The following is a 22,159-nucleotide window of genomic DNA, read 5'->3' as shown; positions in this document are numbered from 1 at the left end:
ACGTGTTTGTGCGTTACATTGTGCAGGGTATCACGCTGAAGATGAACGAGTCAAACCACTGCATCGTTGCCAGGATAATGCACGGGGGGATGATCCACAGACAAGGTACACTTTCACAACTTAAATGTATGCATACGCCACAGTTTTTATAACTTTTGTGTGTGTGTGTGTATTTTTTTATATATGTATATTTTTATACATATGTATATATTTTTTTATATATATATAATATTTTATATATATTTATATATTTATTTTGTATATATATATATTTTGTATATGTATTTATTTTATATATTTTTTTTATATATATACACACACATACGGCCGCGTCAATTACGTAATAATAAAATAGGGTTTAGTTTACAGAAGATATCTTGTTATTTTCCAGATTTTCTTCTAAACAAACTAATAATTTTTTAGAAAGGAAACCTTCATCTTCACTTAAACGGGAGACAAAACCCAGCATGGTTGGTGTGCACATGCATCCATTTTTCCAGACATTTCAACAGCTGGCTTGTCTCTGCTCTTGTGGTTGAACGCAACACTTCTTCTGTTGTGCTGTGACGGTAGCATGCTGTTAATTAATCCCCAGTTGATTTATCGTGTGGTAATTGGAAAGCCACTTCTATCACAAGAGGATTCTTCTCCCTTACTTACAGTTGCAAAACTGGGAGAAAAAGAGCAACGGAGGCTAATGAAATATAGCGAGGCTATTTAATGAGGAGAAAAGGTTTGATTTCCACTTTTGTCTTTCAGGAACGCTGCATATAGGAGACGAGATCCGGGAGATCAACAGCATCAGCGTGGCCAACCAGACGGTTGAGCAGCTGCAGAAGATGCTGGTGAGTGTGCGTGTGCGTGTGCATAAGCTTATGACTAAGCGTTAGTTCATGCTTCAGTTTATCTCTTCTGTGTGAATCAGCAAAATGTCACACGCTCAACACAAGATCAGAATAAACTGTGTGTGTGTGTGTGTGTGTGTGTGTGTGTCCACAGAGGGATATGCGAGGAAGCATCACCTTCAAAATAGTGCCAAGTTACCGGACACAGGGCTCCTCGTGTGAGGTAACATCTCCTCCTCTTCCTCTGCTGCTGCCCTCTTTTCTGCTGATTGTGAGCTCCTGATCTGGTTACTAACTGCTCGCCTGGTTACTGAGTGTGTGTAACCCAAGTATGTTGTGTGTAAGGGGTGTGTGTGTGTGTGTTTTTCTGTGTTTTGCATTTACAGCACACCAATTTCACAACCAAGATACCGGACCCCCTCCCACCCCCACCCCCACACACAGGAATCAGTGACACCTCTGTACAATACCACCATGTGTACACTTTACAGGGGTGGACAAAATAATGGAAACCACATACAATTAAATCTACGCAGTAAATACAAGTCCATTAAAGCTCAAAATGTTTGGCTTTTGTTAAGACGGGTGCATTAATTAAAAACAGTGCTTATTTAATCAAAGCTACTACGAGGAAATTTAGAATATGTATATTATATTTATATGTGATTGTTTTTATTTAGTCCACCCCCTTGTTCAAACAGCTGTTGACACACGCTCTACTCTTCAGAACCATTCGGTCCTGAACACACGGATAGACATCGACGACCAAAAGACATAGACATAAAAAGGAGTGTTAAGCTTTACTGCCCCTTGTTGTGGACTCTGGAACAGGTATCAGGCCTTCACCAGTGGATCCAAGAGGCATTTCGGGACAGAAGGGAATTTACTCATGTAATTTGACACCAGCTATTGTGAAACCTTGCATGTAATTAGTTAGATTATTTTTTAAAGGATTTAAAAAGGCATTTGGTAACCAGTTCCAAGATTCTAAAATCGGAGTGACATGGTTATGTGGTTTTCTTTATTTAGGCTTAAACTCAGTGACTGCTCAGCCACAACACAACTTATATTATGGAATGGCATCCATGCAAACCGCAGCACATGCCATGTTTAGCTGAAGACAGAGAAAGGACGTCCAAATACAACTCCGTTAAGAATAAACTTTACTTTTTTCTTTCCACCATCAAAAGACATTTGAAATACTCAATTCGCAGGATTTAACCTCAACGTAAATTGTAATTTTGTTTTATTTTTTTTAATTGGTTTAAGAGCTCTCTTTAGTCATAATCTATTCTCTGCTTTAGTGATTTACATTCCAGAGAGCCTATCTAATTGTACGCAGAAACTACATATTTCAGTTGCCTTCTCATCTTCTCCAATTTCACATTGAAGCTAAATAATCGTTATATTTGAGATATATTGCTCCTAAATCATTCTATAAAAACATTAAACATTTATTTAGTTCTAATTTCAGCTCTTTTGGTCCTCCGGCACACACCGGCTGCTCTATGAACAGATATTTAGTCTTTGAGCTGTGACAGTCGTGTTAGTGATGACCTCATGGTCTCTCAAATGAGAAATCTAACGTTGGTATATCGCCCCCCTGTGGTGATGTGAGGACCTGCAGGCCGGAGGTCGACTGATGATGTCGTCTCCCATGTCTGGTTGATGCATTTCATTACGTCAGCTGTAGTGGGTCTCTATTGTCCTCTACAAATCCCTCCGGTCGCTGCCCAGAAATGTATGTGTGTGTGTGTGTGTGTGTGTGTGTGTGTGTGTGTGTGTGTCTACACAGGTTCATGAATGTGCGTGTGTGTATATGTGTGTGTGTGTGTGGCACTGCTGACCTGTGTCTTATTTCAGAAAGAGTCCCCCAACACCTCCAGGCAGTCCCCTGCCAATGGCCACTCCAGCATTAACAGTTCTATCTTGGTAAGGACCCCCCCCCCCACACCCAGAAAAACCCCACCGACAGACCCACAACCATTTCTCCCCACCTTCCCGGTGCGTCTCATGTGTCACGTTGATGTGTCGTGGTATTTCTTGACGTCTGCGTCTGGCCGCCAGTCGACCCGTTTTTGTACCGGATTGTGTTCGTTTTTATTTTGAGTTGTTACTATGGCAGCAGAATTAGCAGTAGGCGGGTCGTGCCGCAGATCTCCTGAGTCGATCCCGGGTCTTTCTCCCTGTTCATCAGTTTGAGCCAAAAGGTCCCCCAACCCCCCCACCCCCCAGTCCGATATCTCAGTTAGCAAATTGGTGTGCCTCATGAAGTGTGCTGCGTGCTGCCGCGCCTCATTGCTGACACACCCGTGTGGTCACGGCGATGCAGAGGACACACTCAGGGCTCCCGCCGTTAAACCCATTCAGGTTTCTGCAGTTCCTCTTTCTCCAGATGAACGTGCAGCTGCTTTGCTTGCTCTGTGCTTGCTTGGTTGCTCAACAGCCAGATAATCCGCTTTAACAGATTAGAATTACTCCGATCTTTTTTCCACTTTGCTCTCTCGTCTTTTTTTATTTTTTTTTATTGCGGATTGACATGCATGCATGTTTTCTAAACACGTTTAATAGTTGTTTCCTGCTTAACCAAGTCTTTCTGTCATCAACGGTTTACCTCCACAGGACCTGCCATCCACCATTCAGCCCAAAGGTCGACAGGTGAATAAAAGTCACTCACTCTCTCACCTGTACTCTCTGTATGCAACTGTGTGTGTGTGTGTGTGTGTGTGTGTGTGTGTGTGTGTGTGTGTGTGTGTGTGTGTGTGTGTGTGTGTGTGTGTGTGTGTGTGTGTGTGTGTGTGTGTGTGTGTGTGTGTGTGTGTGTGTGTGTGTGTGTGTGTGTGTGTGTGTGTGTGTGTGTGTGTGTGTGTGTCTTTTCTGCTTTAACAAACTCATCAGTGTAATTTGGATTCATGAGCTAGATGGTCATTTTGTGGCCGCTGGCTGATCCCCAAGCAGTTCAGACTGTCAGTCATGATGCAAATGGCCGAGGTCCGACCTCTTTTTAAACTATTAATGAAGAACTATGGGATTCTGGGCCCACTCCAAAATGCATTGAATTTAAAATGTATAATTTGCTCCAAAATAGGCTGCAGCTGTTCAGCTGTCAGCAGCTCAGAGAGAGAGGAGAGCGAATGCATCTGGATTCAAACGGAGCTTTGTTTTCAGGGTGTTTTGGGGAAATTAGATTTCATTGATTTAGAGCACATAATGCTTCCCCTTCAAGTGAGAGAGGAAAACAGTCAGAGGGTTATTAATGCAAATGCTTCAGTCAGTCTGACGGAAGCCAGAGATCCACACATCTCCATGATCCTTCTCTCCTCACCTGTGCTCTTCAACCCACACACTTCTGAGGTTAAAAGTATTTGATTGTAGAGGTCTTCACAGGTCCAGAATTTTGGGTGTAACAAACCTTCCGGAACTCTGATGTGCATACCAGTAAATACGTTAAGAGAGACCTGATCCAAAAGAAAGCCACAAGACCAGTTTACACCTTTGGATAATCAGACCAGATCCAAATCATGATTTAAATTGTTTGGTTTATTAAATGATAATAGTGCAACATTCTACAGCTATACTTCTTCAAATAGCTAGGTTCAAAAACCTAAATATATTTAATTCACAATGATTTAACACAGAGAATAGCAGCAACAACTCACGTTTAAGAAGCTGGTACCAGAGACTATTTGGCTTTTTTGTTTAATGATTACAACAATTAATAAATTATTGAAATATACAATTTATTTTTCTTTAGTACTCTTGTACTAGACATACGGACACTGCTCCAGGACGTGAGCCTGCTTTCACCCGATGTGACTGGTTTGGATCCAGCCAGACTCTGTTGTCCCCGGTCAGGTCTCTGTTCCAGAGAGAACCTATGAAGACCTCTACTTGTTTTCTTTCTTATGGTCATATCAAGCTAATATGAGTGACAGCTGTTGTCATCACCCTGGCAGTGTAGCACTTCCCTACCTTCACTCATGTGTGTGGTAATAATGGTACAGGCATTGTTGATCCCCCTAAGCACTGATCTACAGTCAGATATGACTCGACCTCAAGCCGACTAAAACGTTTGCGTCATCACAACAATCCTCCATAACTGCCGTCTCATCCCATCATAGTGTCTTGATCTGTGAGCACCTTCCTGACACTGACATCATCAATGTCCACTGAGATGATGCAACATCACTCACCAAGAAATCATGTCACTCTTCTCCTGTGGCTTCAAAGGGTCACAGCAGATCCTGCCAGCAGAGGGCAGCAGAGTCCACCGCGTCTTAGAATTGAGTCCAATTTGACAATATGAAGATCATAATTCCTAAAAATGCTACAAGGCTTTTTGCTCTGAAAGAGAAGCTGTACGTCGTTGTCCTGTCTCACCTCTATCACCCCCCCCAACCCCCACCCACGCCTCTCTCCCCTCCACCAACCTCGGCCTCCATCATACTGCTGTTAAGACATTGCATAGCTGTTTTGCTGCATGACGTGTGTGATGCTTTCAAATCCTAGATTGTATCCAGACCTCCAATCAAGGACAAAATGTCTGTTAAGGTAAGAGACAGCCTCTCGCTCCCACCCCCCAACCCCCCAAAACAATTACAAAAATATAAAACACTTGTACACACATTTGTCCCAAACGCTGTGGTTAGAAACGGAAATAAAGCAGAATAATGACTTGTTTTGAACTAATGGACACATAAACAATGCCTGTGCCATAATTACCAGTGTGTTGAGAGGCTCATTAGTAGCCCAGCAGTGTCTGGGTTTATCTCACTGGAGAAAGACCTTCCTTGGAAACCAGTTTCCAACCTGGCAACCAGAATACACAGCTCATTACTTCAGTTCTAGCTGCCATGAAGTGCGTAAATACACTATCCAGCCACTCTGATATTCCTGTCAAGTTGTTTGTTTCTTTCACCTTCACTCACTGGTTTCAGTTGACACACCACTTCTATTTTGGAAACCCTAAGCCCCTCCACCCCCCTACTTCAGGTAGCTCTAATAACACCTGCGCCTTTTCGCCACAGATCTACGTGAGGGCTCAGTTTGAATACGACCCCTCCAAAGACGAACTCATCCCCTGCAAGGAGGCCGGCATTCGCTTCCAGGTGGGCGACATCATCCAGATCATCTCCAAGGACGACCACAACTGGTGGCAGGGCAAGCTGGAGAACACGAAAAATGCCACGGCGGGCCTCATCCCGTCACCTGAACTGCAGGAGTGGTGAGAGGGAAATGCACACACACACACACACACACACACACAAGACGAAGGTCACAGAGAAACCATTCTACTATCCTTCAGCTGACACTACTTGTGTGTTTTTTGGTAGGCGGGTGGCGTGTATCGCCATGGAGAAGACCAAGCAGGAACAGCAGGCCAGCTGTACCTGGTTTGGCAAGAAGAAGAAGCAGTACAAAGACAAGTATTTGGCAAAGCACAACGCAGGTACGCCATGCACTCACACACTCACACACACACACACACACACACACACACATCTATAATCACGTGCATGTGTGCATTTTACTCATCGTTTGTGAGTGCCAGACAGCATGCATGTCTGGCCATCCGTGTGTCTGGAGGTGGAGCTTGTAAGTAACAGGATCTCGTAGCATTCGAGCCTCGGCCAGCGATCGCGGGAAAAGCCGTCAATGTCGCCGAAATATTATAGAGCACTGGGACAATTTTGGGAAATATGGGCAGCTCGTTGATAGCAGTTTTGAGCCAATAAGTCCCTGAATTTTAAATAAGGTGGTCTGTAGAAACTATTTTATGTTGCATAAATGCATAAATTCGCTGTGTGTTGTTTTAAGTGAGTATTAGTTTCAAACTAAGTTTTTTATTTAAAGAACAGCAGACGAAAAGACGGATAAAGTGGATTTTGGACAGTGGTTTCCAACCTTCTTGGCTTATGATCACCTAAAATGAACCAATATCACAGGTTGTGTGGATGCAACTAATGATTATTTTTATTAGGGATTCAGCTTCTAATTTTTAGTATTATTTTGAAGAGCCCAGTTAGTGAACAACTGGAACGAGGTATTAAAGTGAGAGAGTTCCGTAATAATAATAATGTTATTTTTATGACGTGGCTTTGAGGTGTGTATCCAAGTGTGTGTATATAAAGTGAAAGCGGCAACTTAGCTGCTGGACGAGGAGAGAAGACGAGTAATGAATGCTCCATTTTTTTAGTGTGTGTGTGTGTGTGTGTGTGTGTGTCACCTTTACTGACACATCTTTGCTTTAATGAACAGCATGCAACTGGGAACACAATAGTTATGCATGAATGCATGGGATCCAAAGTCAGCTGCATTTATTCGCCGGTATTTAAAGTGAAGACTTCTCTTTGACTTTCACCCATTTTATCGACACTGATTCATAAACCGCTAGTTCCCGTAGTCTCACTTAGGTTAGTGGTACTAACTTGTGTTTCTCAGGAATTTTCGACAAAATTCTTTCTCCCGAGAAAGAACTGTTGCAGGATCTCTGTTTTGTCAGCACTGAAACAAAGATGTCTTCTGACCTCGTGAATGAAGCAGATCTGTGAGGAGAACCAGTTCAATCAGACTTAACCGGCCAATGTCTTTATTCTTTCACACAAAACGTGTTTGTAGTCTCCAAAGTAAGTTATTAAACTTTGTTGTAATGCTGTAACAATACGGAAAGTTTTGGTATCGGTACGGTGCAACTCTAGTAGAAACCTCAGGTCAGCACTGTAAAGGTTGGACCACCTCCAAGAACAACATTTTACTATATAAACAAAAATAATCTGAAAGAATAACATACAATTGGAGAATTATATAAAACAACAATTTTATGACCAATTAACTGCAGTTTAATTTATGGCAAGAAATCCTGATTTTCCCTGAACACTTTTTTTATTCCCCTGAAACCTGACGGATCACAGTCTGTTGGGGTGAATTTACCCTCCAAACAACAACAACAACAACAACAGTATATTGTTGTGTACTATTTCCATCCCCCAGCTGTTGTTTCTTGCTGTGTGTGTGTAACATTTTGTAATTCCTCTCCATCTCTCTCGCTTTCTCCTACTGAACGGCCTCTCTGCATGTAAGTAACAACCAGTGACAGCAACCAACTCTCCTTCTTCTTCTCATGCTTCTCCTTCTTCTTCTTCATCTGCTTCTTCTTCTGCTTCTTCTGCTTCTTCTTCTTCTTCGTAACAACCAGTGACAGCAACCAACTCTTCTTCTTCTTATTCTTCTTCTTCTTCTTTTGCTTCTTCTTAACAACCAGTGACAGTAACCAACTCTTCTTCTTCTTCTTCTTCTGCTTCTTCTTAACAACCAGTGACAGTAACCAACTCTTCTTCTTCTTCTTCTTCTTCTTCTTCTTCTTCTTCTTCTGCTTCTTCTTAACAACCAGTGACAGTAACCAACTCTTCTTCTTCTTCTTCTTCTCCATCAGCTGTCACTGCCAGCGTTTCAGTTTGGTTTCTGTTGATTTGGTAAACCAACAGACTGCTGAGATGAAACTGAAACCGTGTAGCTTAGTTTCTCAGATATTGTGTGACGTGATGTTCATCTTCACCCATTTCTTTTTTAAAACCGTTTGGTCTCGTGTGCTCGTTAGCGACCCAGAAGACGGTGGCGTAAATATAAATAGACTCTGCTGTTAACTAACAACGTAGCGTCTCGGTTCTTCCCCATTTCTAAAACGATTATTCCTGGCCGGTCTGCAGCCTCCTGCTGCACGAGAGAAGCCGGTGGCTTGATGGGATAGAATTTCACCCGTCAGCACCCTGAGGTGGCGGCTTATGTTACAGAGGCTGAGAACATATTGTACAGTAAACGGCTCCGCTCGAGAACATGGGAGACACAATTTGTCTCATTTATTCTGGTCTGCGTTTTCTTGTACAGAGAAATGCTCGTGACCTTCCCACCTGGCGTTAAATACAAAAATACATAGTTTACTTGTGATCTATTAAGAGGAAAAAGTTGCAGAGTTTAATTAATATCATTGGGAAATGTCAAAATCAAGTAATAAATAAGTATCAATATTGAGCATTTGTAGTCATTATTATAGCAAATACTATATGTCTGGTTTCAGCTTTTCCATCGTGAGCATTTGAAGCTTTTATTTGTCATATATGATAGTTAACTGAATATTTCTGGTTGTTAGGCAGACTTTTAATGTGCCACCTTGAGCTCTTAGGAATTATTTTCCGCCATTTTATTAAAATGTATGTAATTAGAAATAATGTAATAAATAAATTGAAAGAAAAGAGTAAAACATGCCCGTCAACATTTTATCAACGCCGAAGTTGGAAGATTTCAATTGTTTGACAAGTCAGAGACTTCAGTTTAACCATCAAAGACAAAGAAGAGCTAGAAATATTCACTATTTATATGCAGCAGACATTTATTGTCCCCCTCTTTTCCTCAATCCAGTTTTAACAATAATAATAATAATAATCCATTTAATTTATATAGCGCTTTTCAAGATACTCAAAGACACTTTACATGTTACATTATACACCATAGAGCCAGCTACAGGGAGCAATGCAGGGTTAAGTGTCTTGCTCAAGGACACATCGACTAGGGCGGGGATTGAACTGCCAACCCCCTGATTGAAAGACAGACATGCTAACCATTGACCCACAGTCGCCTCACAATAGTTCTTGCTCCAACACTCATAAATATATATCAGGTTTGGATAACTAGCAACATTTGATTGAACAGAGGCACAGTCATCATCCTTTCATCTATGCTGGCTTTTCTTACCAGAAGAATGTCTGCCTGGTCAGATGTATTTATTAGGGTTTTTATTTCATCACTTCACGGATCATCTCAGCTCTCCAGTTTGATTTGATGAGTGACCCAACGACGTCCTCCTCTTCACCACATAGTCACCAGACCAGTTTACGACTCGCGTTCCCATCTAACTGCTTTGCTCCGCATCCTCTGACGTCTCTCTCTCCCACCGGCAGTGTTCGACCAACTAGATCTCGTCACGTATGAAGAGGTCGTGAAGCTTCCGGCTTTCAAGAGGAAAACATTAGTTTTGTTAGGTGAGTTCTGCCCAGGGTAGCCGTGTGAAATGGGGACGCCTGTCTTAATAACTGACCTTGCTGACTGTGTGTGTGTGTGTGTGTGTGTTTGTCAGGGGCCCATGGAGTGGGAAGAAGACACATCAAGAACACACTCATCACCAAACACCCCGACAGATTCGCCTACCCCATTCCACGTAAGACACGCGATCGAGGTCCTCCACAGAAACGCAGCGAACGGCAGCGGTTTTGAGTGTCGGGGGGGATTGTAAATGCTCTGTGTCTCCCGGTGTCCCGCAGACACAACCAGACCTCCAAAGAAGGACGAGGAGAACGGAAAGAACTACTACTTTGTTTCCCACGACCAGATGATGCAGGACATCAGCAACAACGAGTACCTGGAGTACGGCAGCCACGAGGACGCCATGTACGGGACGCGGCTGGAGACCATCCGGATGATCCACCAAGAGGGACACATAGCGATACTGGACGTTGAACCTCAGGTGTGTGTGTGTGTGTGTGGGTGGGGGGGTGTGTGTGTTGTGTTGTGTTGTGTTGTGTGTGTGTGTGCATTTTGACCACTAACGCCTGTTCTCCATCAGGCCCTGAAGGTCCTGCGGACAGCAGAGTTCGCCCCGTACGTCGTCTTCATTGCTGCACCAACGATTACGCCAGGCATCAATGAGGTAGGATTACACAAGTCTATGAGAACATGATTTATTTCCTCAGTAAACATGAGTTTATGTTCTCAAGTTGCAAGTATTCTTCAATACAGAATGATGTTCATTTAGTAACTTATGGTCCATACTATAATAAAGGTTTACATCTTAAGTAGGAACACATGGGCTTTTTTTTGTCTTACCCTTTTAATAATCAAAAACCAAAGTCCCAATAAATTCTACATTTAAAATAATTCATTAACTTCCCGTCTCCAGGATTTAGAGATGTAATATATTGCAAATGCGCTGCGATAAGCGTTTATTTAAAATTGATTAACATCCAAATATTTTTCTTTTACTTGTCTAATAAACAACAATAATAGTGGATTATGTGAATTGTTTGTTTTATTCAACCAATGGTACCTTTTTGATTCATACATTTTCTGTTGATCGACTAGTCACCTCTAATCTGCTTTACACGTTTAGATTAAAGCGATACGAGTTATTACCTCATCAGTTCACATCCTGTACATGTCTGTCAATGACTCGGATTACGTCATTTAATTACGCCTTAAACTCTGCGGAGTCGCTGTGAGAAGCCTCTCGTTCTGTCGGCTCTCCGCTCGTGTTTCCTTCTCTCAGTCTCCTCTGCACTTGTTTCCTTTTGCATGCTGCATGCGTTTGTTTCTTTGGCTCCTCTCAGATGCCCAGGTGGTGTCGAACGCTGCCAGTAAGTAAAGCCTGACTGTGTGTGTGTGTGTGTGTGTGTGTGTGTGTGTGTGTGTGTGTGTGTGTGTGTGTGTGTGTGTGTGTGTGTGTGTGTGTGTGTGTGTGTGTGTGTGTGTGTGTGTGTGTGTGTGTGTGTGTGTGTGTGTGTGTGTGTGTGTGTGTGTGTGTGTGTGTGTGTGTGTGTGTGTGTGTGTGTGTGTGTGTGTGTGTGTGTGTGTGTGTGTGTGTGTGTGTGTGTGTGTGTGTGTGTGCTCGCACACGCGCGCGCGCTGTGGTCTTAATATGATACATATTAAATCAAAAAGATTATGTAATAAATGTCTGGTGACCACGATAAACTACACAAGAAGTGGTCCATCAATATTTCTTGCCAAATTGTGAGTGTTGGTGATAAAATAGAGCCTTTAAGTTGATGCTTTAATTGTCCCAAAATATACAGTTTGATTGACTAATCAATCATATCAGCTTTTTGTCCTTAATTGCTTCACTCAAACACCATATTCTCGGTTGGGGGGAGACATCTGAGGATTTCTGATCATAGTTCTGGATTTCACCATGTTTCTCGTCTTGAATAGCTCCATCACCGTATGTAAGGGCCTTAAGAACGTCTCTGTCAGTCCTATAAGTGCTCTTCATCACTCTCTCTGCGTTCACCAGCGTCTAACACCCAGTGTTCCTCCTCTTCCTCCTCCTCTTCCTCCAGGATGAGTCGCTCCAGCGGCTGCAGAAGGAGTCCGAGATCCTGCAGAAGACCTACGCCCACTACTTCGACCAGACCATCATCAACAACGAGATCGATGAGACCATCAGGCACCTGGAGGAGGCCATCGATCTGGTGTGCACCACCAGCCAGTGGGTTCCCGTGTCCTGGGTCTACTGAGCTGCAGCCCCGACAGACACCACCTCCCCTCAGCAGCAACAACACGGCCAAACTCCCATCATTCCCTCTTTGAAGTAAGAATAAATAAAGAACTTTAACAAAAACCAATGGGAAACGTCTCTCTACTCGGCAATGGATGGAACCCAAATCCCCATTAAACCCAAATCCTCCTGGACGCTGCACTAACGACCTGCGGCCTTATAATTATCGGCCTCTTGCCCTGACGGACGACTTAGTCATAGTGATGTATAAAAACAGAGTTTAAACAAAAGTGAATATTGTCATGTCTGTACTAGCTAGGAGGCAACATTTTTGTAGATGTTTGTTTTAAAGAGACAGTACTGTGCCCCGTCCTCCCATCTCATTGTAGTCGTGTTGGGTGTCGTAGTACTGAACCATCTGTAGAAAGACACTGTCGGGGTATTCTGTCTCTCGGCAGAATGAAGTAAAAGCACACAAACACACTGCAATGTCCTCTCATCTGTAGATCATGTCGCCATCCCTCATTATTTATTCTGTCTTGTTCTTTCTCTAAGCTGTAAAGCTGGTTTTCATTGTGTCATGATCCTATTTAGCTTTTTGGTACGGTTACATTATGATTCCACATTTCTACTTGCCTACCAGGTACTGTCTCTTCTAAATAAATCCATAAATGTGTTAGAGATTTGAATGAGGTTATCATGCATGTGGACATTTGCAAGCTTCCATGCTGTCGGTCAGTCGGTGTTCCCAGTGTCCCTCTGTAAACCTCCAAGAAAGAAAAGAAGACAAAAATATATTAACAAAAAAACAAACACATTCCAGCTGTTTGGAAAGACTGAACTCAAGGGAAGCAAAAAACGATCAGCGACAGAAGCAGACGTTGACTTGACACCTATGCACATCCCTTGCATTTCAGGTGACATTTCTAAACCACAGATTTATAAAAAAAAAAAAGAAATTAAAAAAAATGATCGACCATGTAGTGAGATGTGTTTGTAAAATGAAAAAATCTAATAAAAGTCTTGATTTTTCTCTTTTTGATTTGTCATACCAAAAAAAAGAGGAAAAAGTTCACCTTATTCTTCATTTGCCATTTCAGAAAATGTGATGTCCAAGAGTATTAATGTCTCAACTGAGTGAAAAAATTTGATGAGAGTTGAAATATTGATTTTTTTTTTCTGCAACTGTGTAAGCATCTGCAAAGGAAGTGTACTCCATCCATCCTGCAAAGGTGACGAGGGAAGAGGAGGCGGCCTGTGCATCTGAATAACATGTATATGAATATGGCAGACTGACGTACAAACTGCCCCTTGTGTAAATGACTGCAATGATAAAAGTTCTTCAGTTTTTTAAATATATTTCCTTTTATGTGTTGGAAAAGTGAACCTTGGAGTGGCTCTTCTTCTTTTCTTTTCCACATGACACAAACCCGCTCAGTCCTGAGGTCCAGGCGTGGCAGGAGGCACAATAAGAAAGTAAAAGTTCCTGTAACGGGGGATTCTGGGTAATTGCTAATGAGCTGACTATCAACTGTTAACTTTGGGTTTTCATGAGTACATTATGAGTTATTATTAGATATCATTTTACCGAGAGAGGACAAAGAAAAACTACAAATTTACATTTGCAGTTCATTTGGGGCTTTTTTTGCTTAAGATAAATATTGAAAACAATTAATTCGATACATTTTCTGAATATGAACACTACAGACACTATTTTTGTTAAGTGATTAAAAACAGGAAGCTTTACATTTATTAACTCATAGAGTCTAAACTCTCAATGTTGCCTCATATCTTAAACTTCAGAGATGAAGAATACTGAAATTAAGGAAATAAATATGTACTGGCTGTTATCTCGTCTCCATACATTAGCTAATATTTTGTTCAGAAACATATTTTCTATCTCTGAAATATTAATGATGAAAATCCATTTAGATTATCTTCATTATTAATTCATCTGCAAATTATTTTGAAAATTACAAAGTAAAACCAGTAAATACTGACATTTGAGAATCTGGAAACTTTTTTTAAATATATTTTTCCTTGAGGAATAATTAACAATCAACTGATTAATTCTTAAGATTTACTCATAATTTTAGCCCCAAACAAAAGTAATTATGCTGTCTATTAATTGGTCAGGAGGACAAATGAAATAATTGTGCATCTTTTAAGTAAAATGGCCGCCATACATATTTCAGGTGAACTCAGCTGACTTCCCAGTGAAGTGCTGCATTTAGTGATTTCAATCAATCCGAGTGAGTGATTAGAATGAACACTGCTTTACTGTTGCGTAATCCCACAGCAATAACATCTGAACAAGAGAAGCAGTAAACTGAGGACAGCGTGTTTTGTTTTGCTCTTTAAAGGTGGATTTTATTATTACAATATCAAAAAGTATAGTATGTCATAAGTCATAGTAAAGTAAAGTACAAGCAGTACATGTGTGCTTCCACCACTACATACCAACAACAGTAGGATATTATGAATCCATACGGAGGTCACAGAATCTGGAGGTCAAACCATTGAGTTGCGTAACACCTGTTATTACGGCAGGCTGGAGAGCTTCTCAGGTACATCTGACAAAGTAGAAGAGCAGCGACACAGATATTATTATGTTATGTACCACACGCACAGAATATTCAATTTTATTCTTTGGGTTTGGCTCCTGACAAGCTGTTTCTAGATAAAGATACAGGCCACCTTAACTTTTAGGTTAAAAATTAATAACAGTTGCATTTTCACGTGACGTTGAAGATGAAACCGACTCCAGGGCCCCGTTCTTCGCACCTGGCTAACTGAGTTAAGATAGGATTACATAAGTCAGGCTTTTCGGTTCCACAAAGCAAGTTTGGCAAAATCACCATAGCAACACATCCAAAAACTTGAACCTGCTCCAGTGCAGACTAACTGAAGTTAGCTGGATAAGCTGGCAGCTCCCTTCCTCAGAGATCCCATTGATGAAGGAGCGATATTAGTTAGATTAGCGTTTCATAGGGAGAGAGTTCTGATCACATGATGATGACTTCCTATATGAGCGCTATCCATCCTGCCCACAAGGAATCATTTATTAAAGACCTTCTCGAGCCATGAAATCGCAATACAATACTCATGTAGTGTATAAAATAAACAACATTATTGCTATTTTTTATATTTCCTCTGTCTCTTTCCAGGAATTTCTGGGTAGAAATGACTCGACCTGTAAAATTAATTGTTACCATATTTTCCTACAATATAGTTGCACTGTGAAATATATACCAGCGTCTGAAACCAGTGAGTACACTTTTTCTGTTACACCTTATCAAGCAGACAGAAAAGGCCAGCTGCACGAGAATGATGGTAAATGAGAGGGGTGACGAGCAGCAGCCTCCAGTTGTCTAAGTCCCGCCCTAATCCCACATTAAAGGGCCAGTGTGCAAGTTAACTGGTGCTCGCCGCTGAAAAGACTCACTCAGCAGACAAGTCAAAAGTTCAACAGCATTTCAATTTTTTTTATTGATTAAAAAATATATATCATGTGACACCGCGTTGTTGTCTTCAAACACCAACGAACCGGATCACTGACAGTCCAAACCAAACTAACATCCACCGGGGTAAAAAGAAAGCAGTGGCTGGTGTTAGAACAGGGATATTCTTTACCATTTCAGCTACAGAGAACACACCAGTATGTATGTATGTTTATGAACAGTATACAAAATATATAGCAAATTAAGAACAGTTCATTTGTATGAAATGTAATATATGTACCTGAAAGCTTTTCTCATCCCACAGGGAACCAACACGTTCCCCTCCCCCAGCCACAATCTGACATATGGCAATCACACCACACCAGACCAGGCTGTGTGGCGCGAGGTAAAAGCAATGCGAAAGTCCCTCCAACATACACAAGCAGCACTGAGCCGCGTGCAATAAGAAGATTAATGCATTTATGGAAAAAGCTGCAGAACCTACATTTAGAGCTGAATGAATATAGACGAGCAGAGAGGACATCTGTTGAGGAGATAACTACGGGAGCTTTTATCTCCTTTAACTTTACACATTGATGTGAGTGAAAATACCCCCCCAAAAAAATGTAATAAACACTCGTAACAGACTATGCAATGCTACGAATATTACATCATATTAATTAAAATTGAGCGTTATGCAACAAAAGGTGGAGGTTCACATATACATTTTCATCCCTTTGCCACAGTAATCCACAGTGTGAACATCAACACCCGCCTCTGTGATTGTAGAGAGGAATCCCGTCCAGCTGCTCATGAACCAGAAGCAAAGATATGCATCAGATGTGTAATCTATAAATATCATAGATTGTGCGTCAGTCTTCCCTCTGAAGAGAGCTGTAATGTTCTGATATGTTTGGCAGTGCAGACTCACACCAGCAGCCGCACATCCTCTGTGCCTTCGCGGATAAATGAAAACATCTTTTATCTGATCGGCAATTGGAAAAGCTACCCCCTCCTTTCACGCTGTTCTCATGTGCAAGAAAGACAGGGATTCATATCTGACCGGCCAATCAAATCCAAGAAGAGCCACACTGCAATGACACAGAGAATCGATTGGCTGGCCTGGGCCCGATGACCCCCGACCCCTGCAGAGAGCCGCCCGTCCTCGGGGTCCAGCAGGGTCCCGTTGCGAAGGCTCTCTGTGCCGTTGCCCATCTCCTCTCTGATCTCCTGCTGGAGCAGCTTGGAAATGAGGCTGTTGAAGCGGTTCTCCGTGGTGGAGGCGATCTCCGACGGGGCCGTGGTCAGGTTCAGCTCTCCGGGGTCCACGCACGTGCCGTTCACCCTGGCGAAAACCACCTCACTGAGGTCCAGTCCCGCCACGGAGGAGGGCGAGGCGCAGGGGATGTCTCGCACCAGCTGGTAGCTTTCCTTCCACCCCTTCAGCCACTCCAGGGAGCAGTCGCACACCCAGGGGTTCCTGAAGAGGAAGAGGCGGCCCAGAAGGTAGACGGGCTGGAACACCGGGAGGGGAAGGGTGGTCAGGTTGTTGCTGTTCAGGTGGAGCGTGATCAGGCTGGTGAGGTTCTCAAACGTGCCTTCCTCGATGTTCAACAGCTGGTTCCTGTCCAGGTACAGGACCTCCAGCTCCACCAGGTCGCCGAACCAGGTCTTGGACACGTTGGTCAACAGGTTCCCCCCAAGGTTGAGCATCTTGAGGCGCACGAGGCCTCTGAAGGCGAACCGGGGAAGATCGCACAGCAGGTTGTCGTTGAAGTAGAAGTTTTCCAGTCGCAGCAGGTCCTGGAAGGCGCCGTCGTGGATCACGTTGATGCGGTTCTCCTGGAGGTTCAGGTACCTGATATGAGAGGAAGACGTTTAAAAGACCAAACCGAGGACTTCAGATTTCTTTTACCATAGGCCATTCATAGAGCAGGTAAAGCAGGTACTGCCAGGTCAGCATATCTTTAACTAGAGAGATGACTGCAGTGAGAAAAGACAAATATTAAAGGATTGCTTAACAAAACCCAGAAATCCTGCATAAATGAAAACACACAGAAATAGTCAAATACTTGTGACTTCTTAACCCAGTCTTTAACCTCAAGCCCATTTGTTCCTCCTGAAGATGTATTTCTTTAAATATATAGTTCCACTTTTAAAAAACGTCATTAATGTCCTGAAACGGCTGCTTTTTTTAAAGCAAATAAAAAGTCAAATCGTGAGTAAAGAGTTTAGAGAATGGAAGGAGCTCAGTTCCAATTGAAGACAAAACAATAACTACACTTCTTACCAAATGCACATTTTGTAGTTGACACCTTATTTTATTGATGATTTAACTGAAAGAGTATTTTTGTCCATTCAAGTCTCACCAAACATTGTCTTTGGGTTCTTGAAGTAAAAAGTCTATTTCCCCAGTTGTTGTACAAAGCTACCACTACTGTTCTATTTTGGAGTATTAAAGTAGTATATCTTTCAGATAAGACTGTACAGTGTGACGCTGTTAGTGATTTTGGAATATATCTTGATTTAACGGCTTTTGCTTGTGCAAATTCTTGTATTTTGAGACTTGACATGTGCCGAATGCATTTTTTTCCTCCTAAAAAGTCACTAATAATAAAGGTCTACAAGCCAGTGAGATGCTATTATCTGAAACTACTCTTGTTACACGTTTCATGAGCCTTCAAAGGATCCAAATGTCCAGATATAAAGTGACGGTAGTGTCACGGCCCTGGATCAGGCCCCGTCACACAAGCTACTTCCAGCCTGGGACTCACTTGAGACTCCCCAGGCCCAGCAGGGAGTTGTAGGCCACCGCCTCGATCCTGTTCCTCTCCAGGTAGAGGTGAGTCAGGTTCTCCATCCCTCGGAAGGCTCCGGGGATCCTCCGGAAGTGGTTCTCGAAGCAGAGCACCTCCTTCAGCGCCGGTTGCTCGAGGAAGATGCGGTCGGGGATGTTGAAGAGGTTGCAGTTGGACATGTCCAGTCGCACCAGCTTCTTCAGCCCCGAGAACGTCCGCGTGTGAAGGTAACTGATGTAGTCGTTGTTCGCAAATTTCAGCTCAACTAAGTTGGCGAGGCCCTGCGGGACAGAGGGTCAGCTGTGTGTGAAATATGGAGATTTCAACATGTAGTTTCTCAAGACCCCCCCAACTAAAGATATCTTCAGCCAAAGCTACAAACCAATAAGACAAAATACTTCTCCGCAAAAGAAAAGTGTTTGAATGTTTTCTGTGGGGAATACAGGCTTTTTAAAAAAAAAGGTAGTTTTCTCCCAAAAATATAATTATATTATTATTTTATAAATATTATTAAACCTATCACTCTCAAGTAAATCCATGTTTGTTTGTTTTGTATGAATTGTTATATAATTTCTTTTGCTGTTTGAATGTGTGTGTACTCTTCGCTCTCTACTGGAGGTCAAAGGTTCAAATGAATCCTTCGAGGACCCTCAACCTTGTCCTTCATATAATGGAAACCTATTGCACGCCGTCCTAAATTCCCAGACAACACTTTGCTTTTCAATTTTAAGTACAAAATTCCTGACAACATGTTATTGATTATCTCTGCTTCTCTTTAAAAATAATAAAATGTCAAATAAAAAGTGCAACCAAGCATCAACACGAAACCTCAGCAGACCTTGAAGGCTCCGGGGGTGATGAAGGAGATGTTGTTGTGGTCCAGAGAGAGCAACTTGAGGGCGGGCAGCGTGCCGAAGGCCCTCTCCGACAGGAACTTGAGTGCGTTCTTGTCCAGGTTGATGGCGGACGCCTCGCAGGGGAACTCTTTGGGCACCTCAGCGATGCCGGAGCGGTCGCACAGCACGCTGCAGCTCTTCTCCTGAGTGCAGGAGCAGGAGGCCGGACACGCCCGCACACAAGCCCAGCGTGTCAGCACCGCCTGGGGCAGCAGGCACAGCACGGAGACTGGAGACGCACAGAGGGAGGGGTCCAAATAGCTCTGTGATCCATATATTACAGTTTGTAGGATCAATACAGGTGTTTACAAAAAAACATCTGGATGTTCATTTAAACGTTTCAAACTGAGGCTGGGGATTGGAGGTCAGTGGTGCCCCAACATATTTATGTCAATAAAGTGGAGAAAATGACCCATCATCTCAAAGGAGCCAAATCTAAATGATTGAAATATTGATTTACATTTGGAATTTCTGGTCATCCTGTTCTGCAGCGACACATTTCAGGGAACTCCAATTATTCTCTTCCTTGCTGAGACTTGACGTCACAGACAGCAGCTAACTTAGCTTAGCACAAAGACTGGAAACGGGTGGAAACAGCTAGCAGCCGAAGAATGTTTTACTGGAAGCTTCTGAAAGGATCCCGTTTTGACTTCAGTTTTAATCCACATTTCCTCCCCTGCTCATTGGATCAATACACATTACACATATTCTGCAACAATAGCTGATCCCTTCAGTCCAGAGTTGGATAGTTGTTTTTATTGCCATTATTTATTGGGTTGTTTTTTTCGGCACGTAAGTTCCAAGTTACAGCATAAACTGTGGAAGCCCAGTTCCGCCACTGTGAGGAAGATCCTGTTAGTCATAATTTGATGAGTTAGTAAGTCATAATAATGAGATGCTAAATCATAATTATGAGATAGTAAGTCATAATAATGACTTACATGATCTTCATTTCTTCATAAGCATACAGACCTCTCTTTACGTCATGTCGCTGCAAAGGAACTGCAACACACACACACACACGCACACACGCACACACACACACACGCGCACACACGCACACACACACACTGTTCTGTGGCGTTGAGCCCGTTGAGTGGCAGGTTGAGGGCTGAACTGTCGCTCTGCTGCATGATGATGTGATTAAGACACACCAGCTTACACCAGAGATGAGCCACACAACAATGGGCATTGTCTGCGCCTGGGATTTCACCTCCATCCAGTTCACGTCGGCTCGCGCTCCCCGCTGCCTTTTAGTCTGATCGATCAGTCAATCAATCAATCACCCAATCACCCAACCCTTGTGGAGGAAATGTCTTTGATGGAGGCCAACCAGCATTCCTAGATGGCTCATTGGAAGAACTTTATTAATTATGATTACCTGAGGATTGACAGTGTGAGGCTTCTTCCACCGAACCAGTTTAAGCTGAAGAGAACACAAATAAATCACTAAAAGTGGAGGAGTGAACGGATAGAAACTGACCGGTGAAAGTGATGACAGTCATGACTGAAGCCTCTCCAGTGGGACAAACCGGGATTAACGGAGGTCTGAAACGGAACAAACACAGCACCGCAGCACTTCATGATCAACCGCTGAGAATCACATGAATAATAGTGTCTCAACGTCGGCGTTTTAAAGTCTGCAGGTGACGCTACGATCCTATCGAAGCAGATCTCTGTGGAAGCTCAATTACATGAATCTCACATCTGTCAAATGAACCAGAAAGGGAAGTACCTGTAGATCTGTCCAGACCGGTGCGCCCGTGCGTGTTGAAGGACACGGTCCTCGCGTGGGCACGGCGCGCCATCAACGGCATCACGGAGGCTGCTGCCCGACGCTGTTCTCCAGCTAAAGTGTGTGCTGTTGGGAATTGACCCACGCCACCCCCGTGTGTGTGCGTGTGTTTTTTATAATACACACACACACAGACCAAAAAGCCATCTCTTAATGGCAGTCAAATCCCCTGGATGGATGGATGGAGTGATGGATGGAGAGTGAGATGCGCGGTTGTCGGGATTACAGAAGTAAAGCGAAGCTCTCCGGATCAAACCGCCGAGGCAGAGCGGTAACGTGGAAACAAACACGCACGCGCACGCGCACACGCACACCTTGCATATGTTGAAATGGATCAGGGGGATCTGTTGAGGCGATCAATAGTTTGCTGAATAAGATCACTCCGCGGTCATCTTCCTCCGCAGACTTCAAATGTCCCTAGAAACGCTATTTTCTAAATGACACAGCTGTTACGCAACAAGGTTTTAAACGGGCGACATCGGCTCAGTGCTTATAAAACCTCCTCAGCACATTAGAGACGATGTGACCTTTCAAGAGTGACATGGAAAAACCTTCCAAAAAGTGTGTGTGTGCGCGCGCGCGCGTGCGTGTGTGTGGGGGGGATGCTGGATGTGCAACCAGTCTTTTCACTTTTCGGCCTAAAAAGCTTCCGCCATCTGTAGAGGCATCACATGATAATTGTACCCTCATTTCACCAGACTGTCATTTGAAAAGCTCAGCACACATCCCATAATCTGTGCACATCTGGCTACCAACTCTCTGCTCTGTGTTTGATGGTCTGGGTGTGTGGGGTCAGCTCACCTGTTCCGACTGCCTGCAACACTACTATAGACAATAATAATAATTATATATATATACACATATACACACACGTGACTAGTTCCAAAACCAAAGAAACAAATGACTAGACAAGCAAAATGACCCCCCAAAAAAGTTGTTTGAGACCAAAAACAAACCAGGAAACGAGATGACAAACAAAACTACGAGACAAAATAACAAATCTGTTTTATGTTGTCTGAAACTTTGTACTGCGGTCTTGGCCAGGACACTCTGGTAAAGGAGAGGTTTAATCTCAATGAGGTTTTTCCTGGTTAAATAAACTAAACTTATAAAATCTAAAAA

General features: G+C 42.9%; 2 protein-coding genes across 5 annotated transcripts in view; one reads left to right on the top strand and one right to left on the bottom strand.

Moving 5' to 3' along the window:
• caska (calcium/calmodulin-dependent serine protein kinase a) overlaps positions 1 to 13,494 on the top strand; it is a 93,432-nt gene extending 79,938 nt beyond the window's left edge. Inside the window, exons 16-28 of one of the 4 annotated variants that reach the window (XM_034561354.1) lie at positions 27 to 105; positions 760 to 845; positions 1,000 to 1,068; positions 2,709 to 2,777; positions 3,468 to 3,503; positions 5,355 to 5,396; positions 5,873 to 6,069; positions 6,179 to 6,294; positions 9,800 to 9,880; positions 9,976 to 10,056; positions 10,160 to 10,362; positions 10,462 to 10,545; positions 11,951 to 13,494. In XM_034561354.1, the coding sequence (XP_034417245.1) occupies positions 27 to 105; positions 760 to 845; positions 1,000 to 1,068; positions 2,709 to 2,777; positions 3,468 to 3,503; positions 5,355 to 5,396; positions 5,873 to 6,069; positions 6,179 to 6,294; positions 9,800 to 9,880; positions 9,976 to 10,056; positions 10,160 to 10,362; positions 10,462 to 10,545; positions 11,951 to 12,127 (1,320 nt within the window). In that variant the 3' untranslated portion in view covers positions 12,128 to 13,494. The remainder of the gene's footprint in view (positions 1 to 26; positions 106 to 759; positions 846 to 999; positions 1,069 to 2,708; positions 2,778 to 3,467; positions 3,504 to 5,354; positions 5,397 to 5,872; positions 6,070 to 6,178; positions 6,295 to 9,799; positions 9,881 to 9,975; positions 10,057 to 10,159; positions 10,363 to 10,461; positions 10,546 to 11,950) is intronic. The other 3 variants (XM_034561356.1, XM_034561355.1, XM_034561357.1) reach the window with 3 other exon arrangements.
• Positions 13,495 to 16,577: 3,083 nt separating this feature from the next.
• Positions 16,578 to 21,029, bottom strand: nyx (nyctalopin). Its single transcript, XM_034561882.1, has 5 exons — positions 20,978 to 21,029; positions 20,726 to 20,790; positions 19,185 to 19,471; positions 18,323 to 18,627; positions 16,578 to 17,406 (listed from the first exon to the last, which is right to left on the bottom strand). Exons 2-5 carry the CDS (start codon positions 20,745 to 20,747, stop codon positions 16,578 to 16,580), a joined length of 1,443 nt encoding a protein of 480 aa, XP_034417773.1. The 5' UTR covers positions 20,748 to 20,790; positions 20,978 to 21,029.
• Positions 21,030 to 22,159: the final 1,130 nt, after the last annotated feature.

Source organism: Cyclopterus lumpus, chromosome 21 (assembly GCF_009769545.1).
Source record: "Cyclopterus lumpus isolate fCycLum1 chromosome 21, fCycLum1.pri, whole genome shotgun sequence".
NCBI lineage: Eukaryota > Metazoa > Chordata > Actinopteri > Perciformes > Cyclopteridae > Cyclopterus > Cyclopterus lumpus.
Note: the sequence above shows the minus strand (reverse complement) of the source record. Positions and strands in the feature narration are given on the sequence as shown.

What these genes read in the sequence shown, in the direction of transcription:
- nyx (XM_034561882.1), bottom strand. Translation starts at nt 20,747, where the DNA reads ATGACTGTCATCACTTTCACCG. An exon ending in GACTGTCATCACTTTCACCG is followed by an intron (nt 19,472 to 20,725) that starts GTCAGTTTCTAT and finishes GTGCGTCTCCAG; the next exon opens with TCTCCGTGCTGTGCCTGCTG. An exon ending in CTGGGCCTGGGGAGTCTCAA is followed by an intron (nt 17,407 to 18,322) that starts GTGAGTCCCAGG and finishes CTCTCATATCAG; the next exon opens with GTACCTGAACCTCCAGGAGA.